The 24,878-nt window shown below is 41.1% G+C and overlaps 1 protein-coding gene across 4 annotated transcripts in view; it reads left to right on the forward strand.

Annotated features, from left to right (window-relative positions):
* The window catches only part of RPAP2 (RNA polymerase II associated protein 2), an 87,988-nt gene that overhangs the window by 23,462 nt on the left and 39,648 nt on the right, over positions 1-24,878 (forward strand). For 3 of the 4 annotated variants that reach the window (XM_072649075.1, XM_072649077.1, XM_072649076.1), the window contains exons 8-11: positions 339-1,236; positions 2,506-2,588; positions 4,623-4,703; positions 12,193-12,261. In XM_072649075.1, coding sequence (XP_072505176.1) covers positions 339-1,236; positions 2,506-2,588; positions 4,623-4,703; positions 12,193-12,261 — 1,131 coding nt within the window. Of the gene's footprint in view, positions 1-338; positions 1,237-2,505; positions 2,589-4,622; positions 4,704-12,192; positions 12,262-23,261; positions 23,373-24,878 lie in introns of those variants that run through there. The other variant, XM_072649078.1, reaches the window with a different exon arrangement.

Here is a 24,878-nt window from a genome sequence, read left to right on the forward strand (position 1 = left end):
AAGTTTATGGTGTTTTCTACTCACTATATAATCTTCATTTTAGTTTTTTTTAAGTTTCAGTGAAATGGCTCTGATATTTTTATTTTTTGTGAAACTAGCAATTAGTCTCCAAAATGAAAACTGAAAAAAATTCTATAAGAGTTTTAATAGGAACCGCTTCAAAAAAAAATCTATTCCAGTCCTCATTGAGAAGCACATATAAAGATTTACAAGTTCAGTCTTGGCCATGTCTTAGCATGTAATTCAAAACTCTTTGCTTTTGAAAACTGCAAAATGGCAGCAACTCAGCCTTCTTTTCTGTGAGTGTTTGTTCTTCTTTCCACCTTACCCCCCACCAGCGGTCATTCTGGCGAAGAAGTCAGGTTGTGTGATGAGGCTGTTAAGACATCAGACATTGAGAATCCTGATGGGTCAAGAAGCCAGGATGAGTCTGGTTCCTCCAGCACCCACAGCCACAGCAGCGATGATGAGCAAGGGTTTGTTTCCTCTCTTCTACCAGGAAACAAACCAAATTCGACCCCTGGAAGGCAGCAGCCATATCCAAAAAGCATCCTGAGGAAGGTGCTTGGGCAGGAAGCAAACCCCAGACACCAAGTCAGAGACCCACCAACAGCAGAAGTGGCCAAGCAATTGAACAGGTGTACGTTAGACAGCCAGGAGAACACGCACACTTGTGCCCTTTGTTTACAAGAGGAAAATACTTGTGTTTCCCTAGATTTTTCCTCAGAAAAATCAAAAGCCTCCAAGAATTCTGAAGACAGTTGTGATAGTTCACAGGTCACTCTGGTAGGCATAAGCAAAAAAGGAGCAGAACATTTTAGGAGAAAATTTGCCAAGTTGAATCAACCTGCCCTGTCAGGTTCCAGTCCATTCCGGGTGAGTCCTGCTGAAGCCAAAGCAGGCTTGTTTGAAACCCTCAGAGAGACTTTGGTGGAGTGGAAGACAGAAGAAACTCTAAAGTTTTTATGTGGAGAGCACTATGTCCCTGTCCCTCCTCAGGCTGAGGAGGTCCTAGTTCCAGGTCTGCAGAGTCACATTTCCACTGCAGGCCAGGTGTCTCAGAACACCCTGGATCAGGCTCTGCCTTTCAGTGGCTCAGGCGCTGCCATTCACCCTCTGCCAAGTTATGAGAGCCTAAAAAAAGAAACAGAAGCGTTGAATTTAAGGATTAGGGAGTTCTATAGAGGAAAATATGTTCTGGATGAGCAGTCTCCCAAAGCAGAAACCACCGATAAGGTATGTCTTAACTCATGGTGTCAGCTATGGGGGGAGGGAGGAAGGAATTGTAGAGAACATGATTTCTTCTTAGTGTGTGTGTGTGTGTGTGTGTGTGTGTGTGTGTGTGTGTGTGTGTGTGTGTGTGTGTGTGTGTGTGTGTGTGTGTGTGTGTGTGTGTGTTCTCCACAACAGTAACGCTCCTGGGCCCCCAGAGTGCTCTCTTTCTAACCCTTTTAAATCTAGGTGAATTCTGCTTGATTCTGCCCCCAAGAGCTCCAGGACACTTTCTGTCTTGTGGCAACGAACAGCTTGCCATGATTCTGCTGGCAGTTTTTAGAAATGACAGGACTGTTCTACTTTGTAGAGATGTCCCAGAAAGGCAGGGCAAAGGTTTCAGTGAGAACAAAGTTTCCCATGTAGTAAAGTCTCAGAAGAGGCTTTTTCAATTCTGGTCTTCTTTTACGTGTATCACTTAGCTGAATGTTTAGAATGAGCTTAACTTTATTCATGTATGAGACTCAAAATATTGCAGAAATGACAGTTCTAGCTTTGAAGTTGGGAGAATTTTGGAGAAAATTGAATTCTGTGGAACAGAAGTTCATAGAGAATGTCAAAGATTTAGTCTCACAGACTCACTGAATGTCCTGAGGACGTCACCCACCCTTCCAAGAGTCCTAGTGCCCTCATTCCTTCTGTGGAGGAGTCTTAAGTCCCTCCCAGCTCAAACTTTTTTTAGGGCCATGGGAAGAGAAGACGGATTGGGAAATGAGCTGTTAGTCAACTTGAAGGAGGGCTGGATCACTTTATCTTGGGTTTTTCTTTACTGGAAATTTCTAAGTCAAATTTAGGAATGTATATGTGGTGATTGGAAAGAGTTTTATTCAAAATTTAGGAATAAATTTTATTTGCATAAACGATGTCCTGGCCCCATACTCGAGAATACATTCTTGTACAGCAAGTGTGATTTTTTGTGCTAAAGTGGGAGAGACACTGATGCCTGGCAGATGTATAAAAGTGGAAGAACCTTAGTTCATGATAGTGTCAGTGCTTGTTTTTGACTAAAATGGCTATGATCACTACCAACATGAATAAAGTAGTCCTTGACATTGGGTTCTTAAAAAGTTATCATTTTGTTAAAAATTGATTTTTTTAAAGTATTATTCTTAGTTCTAACTACCAACTTTGTATTAAGAAAAATACTGTTTTCTAAATTTGTGGTGATTCTCCAGTCTTTAAAATAAGAAATACAATCACATTTCTTCTTTGTTTTTTACAAATGTGATTTAGGGTGATCCCACCTTTCCACTCATAGATTCAAGTTCTCAGAACCAGATTAGAAGACGCATTGTACTTGAAAAATTGACTAAAGTGTAAGTATATAATAATTTTAGAAATTTTATGTAATAATTTTGAGACATGGCAGCAATTTTATTCTTATATTCAACTATTCTGAAAAATTATTTTAGAGATGCCAAAAAGATTCCTTCAACTGTGAAATAGTCCATTAATTGAAACTTTGGGTGGATTCATTGGTGAGGAGGGAAAGATACTATATGGGAGGAACAACCTTAATTGAGAAATTAAGATTAGGGAAGTAGAGAACTGCTTTCCTGGGAACTGCCACACTGTTAAGTAGAAAAAATAAAATAGCTTAGATTTTAGGATCTTTGACTCCTGAATGAAAAATTATTCCCATTCAAATACCCACCTGTAGTACATATGTTATACATTACAGTTTCTCAAGTGTGGCTTTTAAAAAACTACTTTAAAAACCAAATCTTAACTGTTTTCATCAGTTGATAACACATACATACCGAGAACTAGGTTATGGTCAGCACTGGAATCTTTAGCTATAAGTTTTCCTTTTTCCTTAGAGCCTTAGAATTGTGGTTTTAGTACAGGAGACCATAGAAATTATGCCATTGGCCCCCTCCTCCATTTCCGGCTTCCTCTAAAGGAAAATATTCATTGTCATTAGAATTAGCCCAGTCAGTGACATTTAGGGTCACTTATTTGGATGTTGGAGCTGCCTTGCCTTCTCTTCCAAAATAAGTTTGTGAGTAAGTCACCTTTCTAGAGCTAGATGACAATTCCATCCAGTCACTTAACCACCCATAGTTATCCCAAAAAGTACCTTTTGGCCTCAGATTTCTTTTTAGGACTTGTTTTTGGGGTGATGTTTATGCAAGAGAACTAGTGTTTGGGCTGTGTCGAATTCAGGCATGCTCGCTTCTGAGCATGGTTAGCCTCTTAAGCAACCCTTGTAGAAAACAAAGGAAGTTTCAGAAGTGTAGTTTGAGAATGAGGTTATTTGACTGTGAAAAGTTGTTTCCAAGTGAAAACTGAAACTTTTATTTATCAGATCCTCCTTTTGGATTGGACATTGCACACATAATTTGTTGGGAAGAAGGTCTCATTTTGATATTTAAATTCCATGATTTTTATTTTTTTTGGTGGAGGAGGTTTGGTGAGAAATGGAGGATCAGACTTAGGATTTCATTGGTGCAAGGAGCCCTTGGTGAGGTGATTCTATGAGTTGGTTAAGTAGTAGTAGACTTTTCTGCATCTATGTAAATTACTTTCAAGAAGTACTGCTTTTAAAAATAGCCCAGATCTCCTGTTTATGTGCACAGGAAAAACATTTGAGAGAGTCAACTAGCCATTTTTCTTTAAATCTCTGTATTTACATGTAGACCATCTCTGTCGAAACGGAAGCAATGTGGTATGGCGTCTTTCCGCAGCTGTCCAGGACATGTGTCTCCCAGAAGCACACTTTGTATTTGCAGTCAGGTTTATCTTAGTTAATGAAAATCACTGATTCTAAAACTAGAACCATGGAGACATTTATTTCATTGAGGGAATTCTCGTCTTTTTTTTTTCTGCAACAGAATTGTAGAAGAATGAGCTATACTAGGAGGCCATTAGCAAATCATGTGTTGGAATGGAAGGCACGCTGGTAGCCATGGTGGTGACTTTGATTTTTATGTCAGGATAGAGACCATGTGCCTTGGAGGCGTGACAGTTCCAAGAGCCAGTTCCTACCTTGACTTTGTTTTCTGTTTCTCTCGTGTGTGCCTCCCGTATACTCCTGGATTTTTCTCCACTAAAAAACCTGGAAGTCAAGACATGAGAAATGCTGTCAGAAGGTGCCCAATCCTGGCCGATGGCCCCCAGCCTGCCTCTGGCCTTCCAGGATCGCTTTGTGGTTGGCTTGTCATGGTCAGTCACACCCTGGTGATGTACCTCACCTGTCACAGAGCCTAGATGGCAGTCTCAGTTAAGTCATGACAGTATCATGGGAACTTTCTAGGATTCCCTACAGACAAAACCACATTCTGCTTAGGAATTACAGAAGTATATTTAGAATTAAGAAAGCAATGAAACATTTTTGTTATTATTTTCAGATTGCCTGGAATCTTGGGTCCTCTTCAGGTTACGTTGGGTGACATCTACGCTGAACTTAAAAATCTTGTCCAGACTTTTAGGTTAGTAACAAATAGAATAAAGTTTTCTTTTCCCTACTTTGACCTTGCAGTCAACAGCTTACAAGGAATTCTGGTTTGTAAAGAAAACACGTGGACATTGGCTAGAAATTTAGATTTCAACACCAGTATGAGAAATGAAGCTTGGGGAAAACTTACAAGGAAGCTAAAAAAAGATAGATAGCTCTGAACACAATGTGTAGTATTTATTATATAGGCTTTCTTGAAATGGGAATTTTTTACTGTATATTTCGAATCCTCTCTTACATTCTGCTCTCCTGCCCTCCCAAATGATTTCTTCCTCCTTACTTTCTCATTTTTGTCAGTAGTGCCACAGCCAAGTCACCAAGATCTGAAATCTCACTGTCATGCTTGATTCCTTTCTTTTACCCCTACATTTGCCCAGTCAATTGCCATGTCTTTTTGTTTCGGTCTTCACGATTTCTCTCGTATCTGTCTTCTCCTGTCTCTTCCAGCTGTCACCACCCCCAGATCAGGTCCTCATTATCTTTTGTGGACAATGTATTGACATAGTTTTGACTTTCCAAAGTCCAGTCTCCATTTCCTTCTGCCAATGTAACTGTTTTAGAGCTTAACTCTGCTTCACATAGACTGAAAAGAACACTTTGGGATCTGGGATCTTGACTTCTAATTTCAGCTCAGCTCCTTGTTACCTGTGTGATCTGGGGTCCATCTCCCTCCCTCTGAGCCTCTTTTTACTTCTCTGTTAGATAAGGAGTCTGCTCTCAACTCCCTTTCGTGATCTGCATCACCTCCTTGCTTACAACCACTGAATGGTTCTTGTCCCAATAAAGTCTGAGTTTTATTGGACATTTCAGGACCAGCATGATTGAGCTGTCTTTAAGTTATTAAAATAATAACAAAAACTAGCTGCTATTTAGCACTTTACAGTTTGCGGAGGGCTATTTGTGTTACTTTCATTTGATCCTTACAACAGCCCTGTCAGGTAGGTGCTATGATTTTCACCCTTTAAATCTGAGGAGAGTGAGCCTGAGAGAAGAGAGGTGATTTGCCCTGGATCACATGGCTGGTGATCTTATTCTACCTCTGGGTGTCCTGACTCCAAATCCAATGCAGTCAGTAGTTGTGAAAGATCTACCTGGTGGGCACAAGGCCCGATTCTTGGTTCTGGACACAGACAAGAATGAGATGGGCCCTGCCCTTGAGGAACAGAAAGATGTCACCAGCAGACACAAACACCCAGAATGTGGAACCATGCGCTTCTGCTACAGTGAGGTTTTTAAGTGTATATTAAAAGGTGGTAACCAAATGTCCTTGTTTGGGCTTGCTGCTGAATGTTTGTGTACTTGTTAGACTTCAGTGATGCACTTTTCTTCTCTGTGTTTGCATCTTGGTCACTTCCTGCTAACTCTTACTTCCCACATCACCTCTGCCCCAGAGAAGCCCTTCCTTGCAACAAATAACCTTAGTCAAGAAAAACGAATCAGCACATTAGCCAAGTGCAACAGTGGAGGTCTCCTTCCATTCCTCTGTGCCATCAGCTCTTGGCTAAGTGATTCTTCCTTCTTGGGGTCTTGAGCTAGAGCCCCAGGCTCCATATTCCCAGCCTAGCATTTCAATTTTTTTCTAGGCTCTGTGGCCTTCATCTCAGAAAGATGAAGCCCCCTTCCATTCAAAACTCAGTATGTTCAACCATTCTGGAGAGCAATTTGGAACTATGCCCAAAGGGCTACAAAAATGTGCATACCCTTTGACCCAGCAATATCACTACTAGGATTATATCCCCAAGAGATCACAAAAATGGGAAAGGGTCCCACATGTACAAAAATATTTATAGCAGCACTCTATATAGTTGCCAAAAACTGGAAGTCAAGGGGATGTCCATCAATTGGGGAATGGCTGAATAAATTATGGTATATGAATGTAATGGAGTACTATTGTGCCATAAGAAATGATGAACAAGAAGACTTCATAGAGGCCTGGAAGGACTTATATGACCTGATGCTGAGTGAAAGGAGCAGAACCAGGAGAACTTAAGCACAGCAACAACCACAGTGTGTGAGAGTTTTTTCTGGTAGACTTAGATTTTTGTAATAACACAAGAACTTCTTACCAAAAAAAAAAAAAAAAATCCCAATGGAGGATCTCAAGGCAAAATGCCTGCCACACTCAGAGAGAGAAATATGGAAGTCACTCACATATTGTAGCAGATCATGTTTGTGTATGTGTATGTGTTTGTGTATCATGTTCTGATTTGTTATACGATTTCTTTCATTTATCTTAGTCTGACTACATAGCATGACTATAGTGAAAATATACTCAATAGGAAAGTATATGTAGAATCTATACAGAATTGTATGCAGTCGTGGGGAGGGAGGGGGGTAGTGGGGAGTAGGTGGGGAGGGATAAAATCGCAATTGTATGGCAGTGATTGTTAAACATTACAAAAAAAAAAACAAAACAGTATGTTAAGGAGAGGGCATTGCAGTATTGATCCTTTTCAGGCGTGCAAGTCTGGGATGATAGAATGAATTCCCCCTCAAGGGATGCCTACTTCCCTCCCTCCCTTCTTTCCTTCTTTCCTTCCTCTCTTCTTTCCTTCCTTCCTTCCATAACCTACTGCTTATGGGTCCTCTAGGGAATTCCTGTCTAGGTACAGGCTAAGCTGTGACCTCTGATGTCCTTACAATTCTAGCGCTATAGAAATCATGCTGGATTTGTGATCTGAACTCAAGTCTCTCTTATTTATTAGCCGTCTGACGTTGGGCAAATCACTGTCTGTCTCTGGGCTTCTCATGACTGCTGAAGTTTCTTCAGGCTCTAAGTTTCAATAGCTTAAAACTGACAAGACTTTTGGGATGCCCCATGTTTTTATCCTGTGAGATTTTATTTTCTTGATATGTTCAGTTTGAGTTAGTTTCATCATGGACTAACTTGAAGTCAAGGGAAAAAAGTTGATATACAGTGATATATAGGCCCTTGGGCTATAAAATGTTTGGTTTAATCAGCAGATGTTAGGCACTCTTGGGGTCTGGGGTAGAGAAAGTTTTTTAGAAATACAAAACAAGATTGTTGTCCTCGAGGTTGCATTCTAATTGGGAAGTTAAGTTTAACACATACAGTAATGAAAAAGTACTGCAGTAACTGACATTTTTATAGGTTTGCAAAGCACTTTATATATATATATACACGTTACTTTATTTGATTCTCAGCTGCGAGGATCAAATAACCCTGAGGAAGGTGCTATCGCCCCATTTTATAAATGAGGAAACTGAGGCCAAGAATAGTTAAGTGACTTGCCCAGGGTCACATAGCTAGTAAGAGTCTGAGGCTCTATCCACTGAACCACTTAGTCTAATGCTCATTTGTGTGGTACAGATGAAGTGCTATTGGAGGTCACTGGTTCCTGCTCTGATCACGTAGTTTTGGGATTGACCAGTTTCTCAACAGTAAACTGAGTCATCACTCTTTCTTTACATGTGCACACTTGGAATACAGCTAAACCTATGGAGAAAACCGATGTTTAACTGTTGATGGGCTCTGGTGTGTGTATTCAGCTGTATTTAAGATTGTTTCAGAGAGGGTTCCACACATTAGAAGGTCAGTTCTGCCAGAAAGCCAGTTGGACTGTTCGCAAATCTTAGCCAAATTACAGTAAAAATGAAACTTAGGTTTTCAGCTGATCTGAGCTCCATGCTGGAAGGCCCGAGTCCAGTGGGGTAGTGAGCTGGAAGACATGGCGTGTGCCAAGGACCTGTAAGCTTATTTTAAGCAGACATGGTCATTGCATGGACATTTCCACAGGGGCAGATACAAAGAAAAGACTATAGTCAAAATGGAATTGCATTCCCAGGTTAAAGTGAAAGGCCTTGAGGGACAGGAGGAAATGAGAGAGGTGACAGCTCAAATTTAACTAAGAAACTTTCTTTCAAATTCTTGCTTTAAATTGGCACCTCATTGTTCATGGCCTTCCTATGGAAGAAATGTTTATTAAGGTATAGGCTTAAGTTTTAATGAATACCTTTGATTGTGAAAAAGCAAAAATGGTTATAGAATAGTTGTCTCCAGATGTGAGGGACATTCTTATTAAGTGGTCTATAGTGTGTGCCCCAAGTAGTGACTTCTGAATTCCACACACATTTCCAAGCTCCTCACAACCTGTCAGATTCAGTCCCATGTAATAACTATGGTAACTGAGACATCAATGTATGTAATCAAATCTTGGTACAATTTTTGAAACACTACTCCTCCTGTTCCTGCTCCTATGCCTCTCTGGTGTGCTGTCATTATGTAATAAAAAGCAACCTTGTACTTCCTTTTCTAACAGATCAGTCCCCTCCATTTGAGTTGCAAATTATTTAATTTGGGTAAAAACAAGGTAAAAAATGAGTCAGTGGTGTCTTCTACCAGGAACTAACCTATTTTTAAATGTTTTTTGGAAATTTTTCTTCTGAGACCTTCAGGTAAACAGATCAACTTGTCTCTAAAAATGATTACCTTAATTGTTTTCTACAAAGGACTGCTTACCTGGGGATTTAGTCAAAATTGTTTAAAATGACTCATTCTTTTGGAAAGTTGTGCTGGATCTAGCCTGCTAACTAACTTAAGGTCTTTCAGATTCATCTGCTTCTGGGAGTCAGCCCTGCCACAGATGTCTGTATCTGTTTCTAGGCTGACTCCTTTGCAAGTACAGATTGATAACATTGACTAGTGTTGAGACCTTGCCAATCAATACCAGCACTGGGGAAGAGTTAATTGACACCAATAACCATATTTCTCCATTTGAGTACAAGAAGGATTGTTTCTAGAGCTCAGATCAATAGAGAGACCTTGTAAAGCATAAGCCTGAAGCTGCTTTCTGTGTTCTTTGAAGAGCCTTTTCCCCAGTGGGTCAGAGCTGTCTTTTCCATTAGATTTCAGCTCAGCAGATTAACTGGAATTTTACATGTGATTGACTTGTCAGAGTGTTTCCATCAGAAGGTTCTTAGTAATGTTGCTCTCATCAAGATTCATCAAGGCATTTTTCTTATTCTCTTTAGTTTCAGGATGGAAAATATTTAGGTTTTTTTAAAAGGCATCTTTAGCAATGATAATTGTATTTGGGAGCTAATAGTACTCGTACTTTTCAGCTCTTTATTTTAAATTCTACAACTCCGTTTATTGATTGATAGAACACAACTGATCTAGTCATTTGGTAACCATTAAGTTCATTGTTGGTGCAGCAAAGGAAAAGTTAACAATTTGCCCACATGCACTACCTCTGAAAATGCTGCATCTTTTGAACATTTATGTAATCTTAAAATCAGAGCATTTAAAAGCAAGAGAAGGGAATTATGTTTACGTGTTTTTGTAATTTATTCTGCATGTCTAAACCCCTGGGTACTTTTTGTTTCTTTTAAAATTGCTTTCAACATAGCATCTATAATAAACACATATAATTTCCTTTCCTATTACTTGCACACACATTAAGAAACTATTTTAGGAAGGAAACTGGTATGGTGGAATGCATCCAGAAGATAGCAGCCAAGAGGACAAAGGAAGTGAGGACCAAATGATGATCTTTGAGGATACCCTGCTTGATTAGCCCAGGAAAGACTCTTTGGGTGTTTAAAGTGCTGCCATCTAGGAGAGACTTAATTCTGCTTGGCTCTAGAGCACTGGGTAGTAGTTACAGAGAGGCAAGCTGAAGCCAGCTATTGGGGAAAAAGGGATTAAGAAAATGAGCTGCCTCAGGTGGTCATGTCCCCCATCCCTGAATCTCTTCAGCTGTTGAGATGATCCCTAATCAGCTACAGGTTGGACTAGATCAGGACTTCTTAAACTGGGGTCTGGGAACTTGGACAGAAAAAAAGAAAAGGTCCATAGTTATTTTGATATAATTGATTTCCTTTGTAATCCTCTATATTTAGTTTTATTTATTTAAAAATATTATTCAGAGAAGAGGGCCATGGTCCTAATCAGATTATTGCCAAAAAGGATGATGAGACAAAAAAAGTAAAAAATCCCTGCTCCAGATGGTTTCTGTGGTTCCTTCTAACTGTGATTCTGTGGAAGTGGGTCTTATTCTTACATGTGAACCCTAGGGCTGCCAGTGTTTTTAGATCACACTGTGGATATTGTGTTTATGGGTGTATGTGCCTAATTTTACAGTCAAACTTCTTGTAGTAAAGTGACTGATTAAAGAATTGGGGCTATGGGGCTCACAGTGAAGGAAGTGAATGCTTAATAATCATTTCCATGATGACCCCAAACAAGATGTTTAACTTCTTGTTATTGGACCAGTTCCCTGGCAGTGATCTGCCCTGAGAAAGCTTTTGGAGAATCCACACAGCTACAGTTATTTGTTATTCAAAGAACTTCTCAAAAGTTCAAGTGGGTGCTGCAGAGTGCCCAGGGTGACATGACTGTAGATGGCTTTAATGACATTGTCTTGAGTGAAGATGCAGTCCTACCCTTAGTCACCATCCACTTTTTGCTGCCCCATGAGCTCCCGCTGCCCACGTGGTTTCCTCCAGAGTTCCTTAGCACATCCTCTGAGATCCGGGCAGGGCCGCTTGAGGAGGCGACATTCAGGCAGTTGGCCTGTTCTTCTGTCAAAAGAAGGGCTTGTGAATGAGGTGGAAGCAAGGACTGAAGTGATTTGGATCAACATCCATGTATTTTCCACACCTTTTCTGGTTCCCATCTCTGACATCAGGAGTGTTGTTTGTGTAAGAACAGAGCAAGAGCGTTACTTTATTTGAAATGGTATTTATCAAATGAAAACTGTATACCATCTGTTGTTTATAGTCATTTTTCTGTCATGTCCAGCTCTTCATGACCCTATTTGGGGTTTTCTTGGCAGAGATGGAATGTTTTGCCATTTCCTTCTCCCCATCATTTTACAGATGAGGAAACTGAGACAAATAGGGTTAAGTGACTTGCCCAGAGTCACATAGCTAGTAAATCTGAGGCCAGATTTGAACTCTTGAAGATGAGTCTTCCTGACTCCAGACCCAGCACTCAATCCTCTAGGCCATCTAGCTACCCTTTGTGTACCATCTGTCTGCTGCTGTATACCATCCTAGGCCCAAAACCTTTTTCTTTAACATTTTTCTTTATAGAACCTGACTTTGGTTTTATTCATATTGCTATAAGTAGTGTTTCATCTGAAAATAAATGAGAGTTAATTTTTTTCACAACCCAGAATTCATTGGCAAATCCTCTGTTCTGCTGCCTTCAAGGCCATGTATGGAATAATGATCATATCATAACATGACTGCGGAAACAACTTCCGAGCCAACCTTGGGTTAACAGAGGCAGCGTGCCCAGAGCGAGGGGGAGCTTCCTTCTGCTCCACTTCGTCCTGGTCTGAGGGCATTGGAAGTCAAGGAAGATTCCTCTGTTAGTGTACCTCTGTAGTCTGATGGCCCCGTGCAGGTGTAGAGGGGGGTCGGACCAGAGAGCGTCTGTGGGCCCTTCATTTTGCAAATGATTTCATTTGATTTTCCTATCTCTTACTCTTTTTCAGGTTAACAAATAAAAATATCATCCACAAGCCTGCAGAATGGACTCTAATTGCTATTATATTATTGTCATTGTAAGTACTCATTGAGTTTTTAAATTCTAAGTAATGTTTTCTAGCTTGTGTGTGTGTGTGTACTTACACACACATGCATATATGGATATGGATACACACACACGTATTTCCCAATCACTTTATTTTTGCATTGTTTTTAAACCTTCATTCTGCAGAATTTACAGCAAAGCATATTTTATTTAGTCCCTTTTGAAATACGAAAGTTTTGGGAATTGGAAAGCTGAAAGGAAAAGCCATCCATGTGCATTTGGTATTGAATGAAAACATTTTAGTGGTCATCCCAAAGTCTCCCTGGTTTGGTGTCTCTGATGTACTCCCCTAACTGATGAGATTTCCTCTCTTCCACATATTTTGTCATTAATGGCATCCAAAAACTCCCTGTAGACCCTTTTCTCCCCAGTTAATATGAAATTTTAAAGTTCAGTGCACTTAAGAGAAATAAAAACAATCCTGCTACACAACCCCACATAAAACATTTAACATGGGTTCGCCTTTTAAGAAATCACTGGTGGGTTCTCAGGCTGAGCCTTTCAATAGGATTAAAACCATCAAGTAATCCTTGTGTGTTTTTCAGCTTGAATTACAAAATTGCAAAAATCTTATTTCAGGGACCATTTATTACCACACTGCTGTGGTGGCTGCTTTGGGGCTTGTTGGGTCACTGAAGCCTGTAGGACATAAAAGTACTTAGCAGCCATTCCCAAGTCCAGGAGTGTCATGGGCCAATACGAGCTTGCCTACCCCTGCTTCCCCTTCCTTTGATATTGCTTCAGTCTGACACATTGTTCTGCCTTCACTGTCCCAAGAAAGACTGTACCAGGGGCATGATTAGCCCAGGCTTCAGTGAGCTGGCTCCGTCTGGGTCACCTGCCCACCTACTGCTCATCTGATTCATTAAATCAAAACACAGAAAGGAACTTTACTTAAAGCCTTGATATAAATTTTTTATCAGCTATAAGAACAAATCTTTTGTCATTTTTACCATTCAGGCTTCTGGTTGACTTGGTAATTTGTGAAACAGATCTTATGAATTTTTCAGAGTTCCTCACATTTCATTGAATATTTTGGTTGCTAACAAAAAATATTAGTGTCTTTGCTCACCTGTCCTCCCTCATGCCTCTGGATGAACCCCTTTGTAGGCACCATTTTAACTGTACTTAATTAAGTTAATTGCATTGAAGGAGAAATAATATTTTTCCTGGCAAATTAGAGACCCCAACACAACAGTCATCTCAGAACCCTGCTTTCTTAAAAGTCAGTAACCAAAATGATATTTTCTGAAGCATAGCCTGGTTGTCTTATAAGCAGTGTGATACTGAGAAACATTCTTCTTTCAAACCATTACATCGGATTTTATTAGAGGAAATGAGGGTGGCAAAAGACATATTGAAATCTTGAATAGATCATCTGAGTCCTGTGGGCTTACGTTTAGATGAAGTGCAGGGGCAAGAAAACTATCTTTCAAGAACAGTTGGTTCACAAAAATAGCAGCTTTTTGAGAGATGTGTATTAAATAATACAGTTACAGTTAGGAAGACTTGGAACTGGTTGAACTGGTGGGTGGGCCCAAAGGTTGGCTGAGCTGGGTCTGGAGTGTGCAGGCAGGAGTTTTTCAGCATCTTAAGACAGCATTTGCACCAGTCATCACTGGTGACTTTATGGAAGAACATGGGCCAAGAGGTGCCCAGGATGGGCTGGCATAAATTGGCTGTGATCTTCACTGTGAAAGATGGAGGAGTCACTGACACATTTGAATAAAACTTCTGGGTGATCTCTCTTATGCCCCTGCTAGTATGTAAGTCCATGTAACATGCTATAACCTAATCACTGTACCATTTTGATTCTTGGGAGGAACATCGGTGTTTAAAGGATGGGTTTTGTGTCAGTAGAAGTAGTGGGCAGCTTCACTCCCAAGAACAATCCAGCCCAGTCTCTTCCTCCTCTTCCATGCTGGGCTCAGCTCCCTCTCCATATGAAGTCTCTGGCCAGTATCTTACATGCATGCATGCATGAATACATACATGTACAGGCATGTTTTATATACACATATGTATTACACCATGCATAAATACAGATATGTTTATATGCTTATGTGTGACTAGTTGTATTCATAAGAAATGTTCTGGAAACTATTTGGAGAACAGATTAGAGGAAAAAAGCAGTGACGGAAAGATCTGTTAGACTATTTCAATAGGAACATATAGTACTGAAGGTATTTATTAAGGTCTCCTTGGGAAGGAATTGGGAGGTTCATTTAAGAGATTTGCAGAGGTGACATTGACAAAACTTGGTAATTGCTTGGACGTAAGAGATAAGGGAGGGGAAAAATCAATCAGTGAACACTTAAGTACCAAGCACAGATCTGTGTTTTAAGAATGTTATCAAGGATGGAAAGGAAAGAGAAAGATACTGGAGACAAGGATGTCAATTAGTAAACTACTGCATGAGTGCTGAAGAGGTCCTGGACAAAGGTGGTTGTGTTGGAGTAGAGAGAAAGGAGTCGAAGAGATGTCATTCACAGGACTTGGCAACTGATTGAGATGAGTAAGGAAAGGGAGAGCCAAAGAGAGCCTGCAGGCTGTAAATAATACCAGTGTAACCATGGAAGAGAGGACGGATAGTGGAGCAACAGGATGAGAGAAGTCAGAAAAAAAGCAAGTTTAAGGAAAAGCTATTATCTTGGGTTTGGGGATATATTGACTTTGTGGTGCTGATGAAGCATCCAAATAGAAATGTCCTTTAAGCAACTGAAATCCCTGGTCTGGAATTGACAGTAGAGGTTCTTTACATAGAGGGTGCAGTCAGAGTCATGGACCTCAGTAGGGAAAGAGGATAGAGAGAGAAGCAAAGAGGATCGAGGACAAGTCCTTGATAAGGGCCCACAGAGAGGGGGCAGTGCCAGTGAAGGAGACTGAGAACGATGGGCTGGAGAAGTAGGAGAAGCTGCAGGGCAAGAGTCTCCTCCAGTGGTAAAGAGTCAACCATGTCAAGGGCTACAAAAGAAGTAAGAGGGGAAAATCCATTGAGTTTGGCTTTTGGAAAGTTATGGGCTTCTTCTGGAAAGGCAATTTTAATATCATTTTGAGAATTGAAAATCAGATTGTAAAAAGTTAAGATTGAGTCGTTTTGAGTTTTTGCTATTTTTGCTCTAGGGCTAGCCATTTATGTAGGTGGAGTAGATTTGAGAGAACAATTTCAGTGGAGGATTGAAAGCCCTTTCCATCTGCTTACAAGTATGTTCAGATCTCCCCAAGCCTAAGCAAGCCCTCTCTTCATTCCCTTTCATCCCCTCTAGCTCTTCTCCTATCTACTCCCTTCTCTTCATGAAGCTTTTTGAAAAAAGCTGTCACTCCTCAGCTCTTCTTCCTTACCACTCACTCTCTCCTTAAACCCTTGGATTAGGTTTTTACCTCCTGAAGACTGTGGCACAAGGGCCCCTCTATGCCCCCTGTGCCTGTGGCTGTATTGGATCCTTGAAGCAGGAGGGGGTCTCTTGACCCCTAGTGAAGTTTCTTGAACAGAGACTTGGCCTTTAGGAATATCCTAAATGTGTGATGGATAGAGTCCTCATGACTTCCTGGTTTTTCTCCGGCAGAGCTCAGGAATAAAGAAGCCAGATGTTGGTTAGTCAGAGAAGAGGAGTCGTAAGTTGGGATGCAAGATCCAAGGGACAAGGGATTTTAGGGAGCCACTAAAAGTGCCAACCATGGACTCGTGGACATGAGCTGTGTAGTCAAGTGAAATCAGAGTGGGCCAGTAGGAATGAGCCAGAGAACTGAGGATCCTTCTACAGTCAGTGAGACAGCAGGATGGGAGAGATGTACTGAATGGGTGGGGTGGAGGCTTTTACAGGGCACAGGACGAAGTGGAGGGGTTCTTGATCAGGGTACTTGAGTCATCAAGAGTGTCAATTAGCAGATACTACATTCCTGGAAAGTTTCTGACCTTCAGAATGTTGCAAATTGCAGCTGGTTTTCCAAAGAAGGCAGGCCTAATGCCCGCCTTTTTCTAGACATGATTTCCAATGCTAACTGGAGCAGTGGTCTCCCCTTTGGGCTGCGTTAGAGCCTGCCCTTAAGGGCATCCGTTCAGTTCTTAGGGATCTTGGGTCATCTCATTGGTATAAATGCTGCTTCCATCTCCCCTAAATGCGGCCACTCTTCAGCTGAATAATAAATTGCCAGCATTTATGTAGCACCTTAAGGTTTGCAAATCTCTTTACAAAGATGATCTAACTTGATCCTCACAACCATCCTGGGAGGTAGATGCTATTATCAACCCCATTTTACAGATGGGTAAACCGAGGCAGGTAGTCATGAAGTGACTCCACAGGTCACACACCTAGTATCTGACTAAAAATTTGAAATCAGGTCTTTCTGATTCCAAGTCTAATGTTCTATCCACTTTCCCACCTTGCTACCTAAGGAGAATATGATCGGTTGTTGTGGCCAGAATACCCAAACCCATCATAATGTGGTGACCACCTCACATAGTGATGAGTCTCTGAGTTCAGCCAGACTGGTCCTCAGACTTCGGGCATGCAGTCTAGTGCATGGCCCGCTCTGAAAGCCACTTGCCAGCACAGTAGGACCCCTCCCCTCATTTGTGCTGCACTAGCAGAGTCTTCAGGAAGCCAGGGTCCCTTCTACTTCTGAGACTTTGGTGCCCCTTAGAGAGCAAATTGTTGCCCTATAACACAGAAACCAAAGGTCTTGGCTTTTCTGAGCTGTTGTGTCATAGCACCAGTGGCTTCCCTTTGCATCATACCTTTATTTACAATGTGGAATGCTGACACATGGCTTCAATGTGGGGAGATGGGGGAGGTATGGGGGGTGGGTCAGGACCAAAGCATTGGATCTACAAAAGCAAGTTTTTCTCTCATGTTTTCATACTTTGTGTGGCTTTGTGAAAGTGAATTTGCTGCTTTCTCCTATTATCATCCCCGCAGTAGAGTGTGTTCCCAGGCAGCAGGAGCTGCTTGTTTTTGTGTTTGGTGCCTTTTATCTAGTCCACAAGCATTCAGTGAGAGCTTATGATGCGCCAGACCCGGGCAGTGCTTAGTACATGTTGGTGAGCTAGAGGAAGCATTTGGAGACCAGGACCAGCCGTTTCAGAGGAGCTTTCAACTTCAGACATACATGCTTAATGGGTATTCTTTAAAGCAGTTACAGTCCTCAGAACATTTTTTAAAATGTCTCTTTTGCTACCACCCAGAGTTCTAGTTCATCAGCTACTCAAGAAAAGCCATCTCATTGACCCCCTCCCTTTGTCTGTGCCCTTTTCTCCCACCTTCCTTTCACTCTGATCAGTTGTTCCCACCTCAGCTGCCACCATGACCCTTCAACCCAAGGACCCCTAGAGAGCTGGCCTAGCACTGAGGGATGCTAAGGAGAGGGACTGCAGCTCAGAGCCAGGGAGAGTATCAGAAACACAGTGAAATGTGCTGTAAGATTTATCCTAAGTGCTGCATGCATTTTGAGTTGGCACAGATTACCATCTAGGAGTGTTTCTACTTTAAATGTATTCATTTCATTTGCAGAACTTTGGCCAATAGGCCACTCCCATGAATTCTGGTAGGCCACCATTATTTGTACATTCCGGTAAGGGTCAGGTAAGCTCAATGGGAAGTCAGAGAGAGAGAGACTCATACTGTTTTTCATGGAGATTTTTAGCTATCAAATGAAGCAGAAAAAGACCTATTCATCATTACGAAGAAAGACTAAAAGGGAAGAAGAAACATGGGCCACTCCAACATGGACACTTGCTGTTCTCAGCTTATACCCCTGATAGACTCTAATGGAAAGCTTTCAAGATAGTTTGCTAGAAATGTCTGTTTCCATTTTGTTTATTTGAACTGGCTGGTTCCAGTGAACTGTGGTCCTCTCCATGGGCAAGGCCTGTGCAATGGTGTATTCCCTCTAAAAGCTTTAGGGTTGCCTACGCTGTTTAGGGAGTAGCGTGTAAGCCTTGGGAAGTGGTAATTAAACAAGTTTGACATGGTCATGATCGCCAAACAAAAGCCATCAGTGGACACGTGCAGCCACTTAAGGTGAACGGCTACAGAAAGTCACTCTGGAGGATAACCCCTCTGGAGTCACCAGGCATGAAAGGTGTGTTCCCTCAGCCGCCTGTTTTTATAGCCTAGCCATCCCTGACTTAATGAAATAGTAACCCCACCCTCCTGTGAAAGAGGAACTGAATCCTTGGAAATGTGCACACACAAGTCCTTTTCTGGAACCACTTTCTTGAGGTGTTGTCATTCTTACACCTCTTTAAGTGTCTATAGAACTCATGTTTAGATCATGTGACAGTTGGGGTAGTTTTTAAACTATCCATATTGTAACAGAAGCACACAGCTTCAGAGTCAGGGGTCCATGGCTGTAATCCAGTCATGAGGCAGCAATCCCATTTTCTGTTTGTTTCTGTGTTCATTATAGGAGCAAATGATTCCCAGACTTGAATCTCTCCATCCTAATTCACTTTTGACATTTGGGCCTTCAGGTCAGTTTCTTGCACTATTGGAATCTCTACCGCATGGGTTCATGTGCAGTCTGACTTCATTTTATAGCAAGTGACACACACACATTTTGATTTATTCATCACTCTAGTCACAAGGATGCAGGAAGGGGATTTTGCTTCTGCAAATTTTTGGTTTTGTTTGCCATAGAATTCTGTGCATCCCATTACTTTATTGATAATATTTATAAATGAATTTTGGTTCCTTTAGTTTGATTCAAAATGAGACTAAATGTGGTGAAAAAGACTGGGTCATGAAGAGTCACAGTGAGAGATATGCTCAATTATTTTTACAGTCTAAGAGGGTAAGCATATGAGAACCTCTGACGTGACTGTCACACGATGATTCAGAAGATATTCTGAAATGGAATTTAAACATTTCTGGTCTGAAGCTCTCAGGAGAGTGATCTCTGGTGGTGTTTGATGTTAGGCATTTGCTGCCTGGTAGTATCTGTTTACTGAGGGGGAAAACAGTGGCTTGGTATTTTTTAAAATATTCTTTTTTGCCCTAGAAAAAGTCATCTAGTTTTGACCTTTTATTCCCTCCAAAGCAAAATGTTTTAAAAACAGAAATTATACTCTTAATCATAAATTTTGTAGCAGTAGCAGTAGTAGTAGTAGTAGTAGTAGCAGCAGCAGTAGTAATAGTGCTTAATTATCGTGTTATCGCTACATATTCAGAAAAGAGAGCTTGTTGTGAATTTAAGGCTTCATTCAGGGGGTAGAAATAGAACTGGGACCTAGAAGAAAGGTATGATATAGAGAGGCAGAAGGAGGAAAGGACATTCCACAGGAATTTCCTATCTGCCCTGTTCCTTCCTCTGATAGTCACTACCCGGTGTGGACCCTAGACCACTGTAAGAACTGCTGGTTGGTCTGTCTGCCTCAAGGCTCTTACCTCTCCATCCTCCACTCAGCTGTCATATTGACCTTCCTAAAATATAGGTCTGACTATATCCCCCTGACCTGTTCATTCAGTTCCCTGGCTCCCTGTTATATCCAAGATCATTTCATTCTCCATGTTCAAAGGCCTTCATAATCTGGCCCCATCTTACCTTTCCAGTCTTGACACCTCCTTCCTCTCTTCAGGCTCAGTGCTCCAGGGACTCCTGCCCCCTTGTCATTCCTCTAACACAGTGTGCCAACCCTGCATTTTCCCCCACTTGCTCCCATGCCTGGATTTCTCTCTATCTCCATCTTTACTTCCTGGCTTCCCTGGCTACAATCCTGCCTTCTGCAAGAAACCCTTCACAGTGCTCCTTGCTGTTAATGCCTTCTCTGTGGGATCACTCCCACTTTGTATGGCCATACCATGGCCATTGATGTCCTCTTTTCCTGACTATACTGTGATCAGGGGACTGTCTTTGGCCTTTCTTTGTATTCCCAGCACTTAGCAAAGTACCTGGCACACAGGCAGTACTTCATAAATGCTAGCTGAGTGACTGACGAATTAGTTCCTGTGGAATCATATCTACTGACACTAAGAAAAAACCTTAGAGATTATCTGGTCCAAGCTGCCTCTCTCCCACTATACACATGAGAACACTGAGACCTAGAGAGATTGTGATTGGCCAGGATAACTAACATAGGCAGTGGACCCTGACCTTGAACACATGGCTCCAACTCGTCATCCTCAGTTCTTGGCACTGTGCCACAGAATTGGCCCACTGAAGTATGGTGATGTGATAATCTTCCTAAATACCCAAAGTGTGCTCCATCTCCCTGGTCCCAGGTAGAGTTGGAAAGTACTGCAGAAGCCAACTAGTTTAGCCCTCGACTTGAACAGAAATCCCTCCTTGGGTGTACCCAGCCTGACTCTTCTTCTAGAGTGTTGCTGTGGCTGATGCCCCAGAGCAAAAAAAGGGGGCAGGGGAGGGGCTTTCTCCTTGCCCTCCCCACACCTTCTTGCAGTAGCAATCAAGGTCACCTAGGTAGTGTTCCCAAGTGACTTAGTGCTTTTTTTTTTTTTGCTCTCTGTCAAATGAAGTAACATAAACACATACGAGAGAGCTATGTGAAAAAATGCCCTCTGAAGACTCTTTGATAGTCCATCAAAAGAAACTTGACATTTTCCATAGTAACTCAACTCATCGTGTATGTAGTACATGTATGTGGCATTATACCAGGGACATTTCTGTTACAAGGTTTTCAAGCATATACTATTGATCCCTGAAGAACTTACTAAAAATTTACCAAGGCCTCCTTTTTTAAATCTACAAGAAGGCTTTAGCCAAGTGACAGCTGGTGTTTCTGGTCTACTTTCCCCTCTGTCTTGGAATCGAACATGCATTCATTAAGACCCACTAGCTGTGAGGCACTGAGAGTACAAAAACAGAAACAAAAAAGGCCCTGACCTTACAGTCGGTTCAGAGAAACAAAGAAGTAAATGGGTATATAAAGATAAGACAGGTTGAGGACTGATTGATGCCAACAAGTGGGGAAGACTTCCTGGAGGATGCAGCAGAGTGAATCCTTAATGGAATGTGTGCTGCAGACACAGGCAGCCACAGAGCGAGTGTGTCTAGAACAAGGGCTTCTGGGGGCAGCAAGTGCAGTGACCCGGGAAAGACAGGCTGGCCTCACATTGCCAAGGCCTGGAAATGCATTTTTCATTTTGTCTCAGGCCATAGGATTGATACTGTCAGACCATCCCTTTTGGAAGATTGTTGCAGGAACTACGTAAAGAATGGATTGGAGAGGGGAGAGGATTCTTGTTATGAATTGTATGAGATATGGGAGAATACAGAATCCTAGACCTAGGATCAGAGCATCAGGGCTCAGCCGCTCTGCTGCCTGTGTGAACAAATCTTGGGCACCTTTCTGGGCTGGGTCAGGTTCTTTATCTGTATAATAAGGGTCCTAAAATTCGATAGCTTCAAATGTCCCTTCTAACTCTAAATCTGTTTATGACCCAATTACAGCTTTCTAATCTGAAATTTTAAATGTCTCTTCAGTTCAGCCCTACATAAAAACTGAAATGTTGCTTATTTCTCCAAGATTTTTCCCATAATGTATAAACTGGGTCAGTCAACAAGTATTTATTATATGTTTTGTATATGTGTCAATAAATATAGGTATGTATATATGTGTGTATAAATATGTGCATATATCTTATTCATACATACATAATAGATATACATGTGTATTGTATATATACATTTCTATATTTAGGGTGTGAAACTAAGTGTGAAACAATTAGGTGTGAAATAGGGTATTTATAGATTATAGCAATAGATATATATATAGAGAGAGAGAGAGATTTGTATCTATATCTAGCTAGCTAGATGTATCTATCTCACACCTAGTTGTTTTGTGCCCTAAAAGTCTAAGGGTTTCATATCAGTTTGTCAAAGGTGTTAGCTCCCATCCTTGGAGCAGGACCCAAATAAGGATCACTAAGGGTCTACATGAAGATCATGAAGGGTTCTTAGAAAAGTGGAATTCTCCATCCATCTCTCCCTGGGGTAAGGGTGGGAAGACCTGCTCCAGGCCCTGCCCCAGTGGCTGTGTTGGCACCTCCTGCCCACAGGAGCGGCCCAGAGATGTGCCAACTCAGCTGAGATGTTGCTATCACCATCCCCCTGGACTGTGGGGAGAGGAAGGCAGGTGGAACGAGCAGCCTTGGTTCTACAGGCCTGAAAGTCACATGTCCATTTTTGTACTGTAACAACTTTGTTATGCATGAATTTCATCAGTTTTTAGATGCCTATTCCTTAGTTCTTTATTATCTTGTATTGCTCTCACAGAAGGTAGTTCCTTAAGAATAGGGACTATCTCCCTTTGGGGTTTGTATCCCCAGCACCTGGCCAAACCCCAGGCACATCCTAGGTACTTATTAAATGCTTGTTGGTTGATTAACTGTTGAAGCCTTACTGTGTCTGAATAAGGGTCACAAAGGAAAAAGACTGGGTACCATGAATCTGAGAAACACGGCTTCATAATGGCAGTTATGGAAATAAAGCCTGTTGCTCTGTTAGCTCCATCTGAGGGCCTTTCGCAAACAGGACTTAGATATAAAATTTTAAAGTCCCATCAGGCCCACCCTCTAAATAAACCTCATTGCAGTTTATCATCACAAAGTGAGTTACAAAGAACTTGTTTCTTTTATAATTAGAAATATCAGTGGAAAGCATCCCTGCTTCCTTATTAATAGGTAATCTTTAATTCATCAAATGCAAACACTGTCAGAGCATAAGCCATCTGTCATAAGAAAACGTGGCGGTGGATTTGGCTAATAGTGTCTCTTGCAATCAAAGCTTTTCTTTGATCTTAGTTAAGTTTTCTAGGTAATGGATTTGAAATGCATTCAACAAATTGTCCTTTAAAACTGTGTGGTAGAGCCAGCTGCTGGGGCAGCCCAGGAGTGCTGACTTCATCACCAGGTAGTCTTTCCATCCACTATTTTTAGCTTTCCTTGTGAGAGTAGACTGACAGAATTTCCCACTAGAGCCTGACATCCACCATCTCTTTTAATTTTCATTCAGGATCCCAGATTTCCACTTAGACTAGCAGTTTGATGAGGAAAATTCTCCCACCATGAGGATCATCTGTGGCTTGTGCAGGGACCTCTCCCCCAAACCATCTCACTTTGACCTGTAAGCACTGACTAATAAACTGAGGAAATACATAATGCACGTGTACATCTATATATACAAATGAGGCCAGATACTCTCCTGACAGAAGATTGGATCGTAAACACTTCAGATGAGCATTAGAAGATGACCATTGTAATTTAGTGTTGATAAACCCAGAGATCCAAGCTTTTAGGATGAGAACTCACTATTTGACAAAAAATGCTGGGAAAATTAGAAAGCAGTTTGGCAGAAACAAGGCATAGACCAGTATCTCACACTATTTATCAAGATATGGTCAAAATGGGTCTATGATTTAGACAAAAAGTGATATAAGCAAAGTACCAGTCAGATCTATGGAGAAGGGAAGAATTTGTGACCAAATGAAAGATTGAGAGAATTATAGGAATTGAAATGAATAATTTTGATTACATGAAATTTAAAAGGTTTTCTTCAAGCAAAAGGAATGCCGCCAGGATCAGAAGGAAAACAGGAAACTAGGGGAAACATTGACAGCAAATTTCTCTGATAAAGGCCTCATTTCTCAAATATATAGGGAACCCAGTCAAATTTATAAAAATATAAGTCATTCCCCAGTTGATAAATAGTCAAAGGATATGAACAGGCAATTTCCAGAGGAAGAAATGAAAGCTATCTGTGGTTATATGGAAAAATGCTGTAAACCACTACTGTTAGAGAAATGCAAATTAAAACAGTTCTGAGGGTCCAGCCACCACTATCAAATCAGCTAATATGGCAGAAAAGGAAAATAATAAATGTTGGAGGAGATAGGGAAAAATTGAGACACTAATGCACTATTGGTAGAGTTGTGAACTGGTCCAACCATTCTGGAGAACAATTTGGAACTACGCTCACAGGGTAATCAGACTGCGCTTAACCTTTGACCAAGTCTGTATCCCAAAGAGATCAAAGAAAAAGGAGACGGACCTATACGTACAAAAATATTTGTAGCAGCTCTTTTTGTGGTGGCAAAGATAGAAATTAAGGAGATGCCCATCAGTTGTATATATGGTCATGATGGAATACTGTTGTGAGAAATGACAAGCAGGATGGTTTCAGAAAAACTTGGGAAGACTTATAAGAATTGATGCAAAGTGAGGTGAGCAGAACCAGGAGAACATTGTACGTAGCAGCACCAACATTATACTATGATCAACTGTAAATGACTTAGCTATTCTGATCAACATCCAAGACAATTCCAAAAGATTTATGATGAAAAATTTCTCTTCACCTCCAGAGAGAGAGCTGATGGAGTCTGAGTACAGATTGAAGCATCATTTTTTCACTTTATTTTTCTTTCCTTTTTTTTGGCAATATGGCTAACCTGAAAATATATTTTGCGTGATTTCACATGTAGAATTGGTATCACATTTCCTACCTTCTCAGTGGGTGGGGGAGAGGCAGGAGAAAGGGAGAGAATTTGGAACTCAGAAAAATTTTTAATGAATTTTAGATGTAAATAATAAAATTTTGTGCAGAGTACTGGAGTAGGAACCAAGTTCCTAGAAC

The sequence above is a fragment of the Notamacropus eugenii genome, chromosome 2 (genome assembly GCF_028372415.1).
Source record: "Notamacropus eugenii isolate mMacEug1 chromosome 2, mMacEug1.pri_v2, whole genome shotgun sequence".
Taxonomy (NCBI): Eukaryota; Metazoa; Chordata; class Mammalia; order Diprotodontia; family Macropodidae; genus Notamacropus; species Notamacropus eugenii.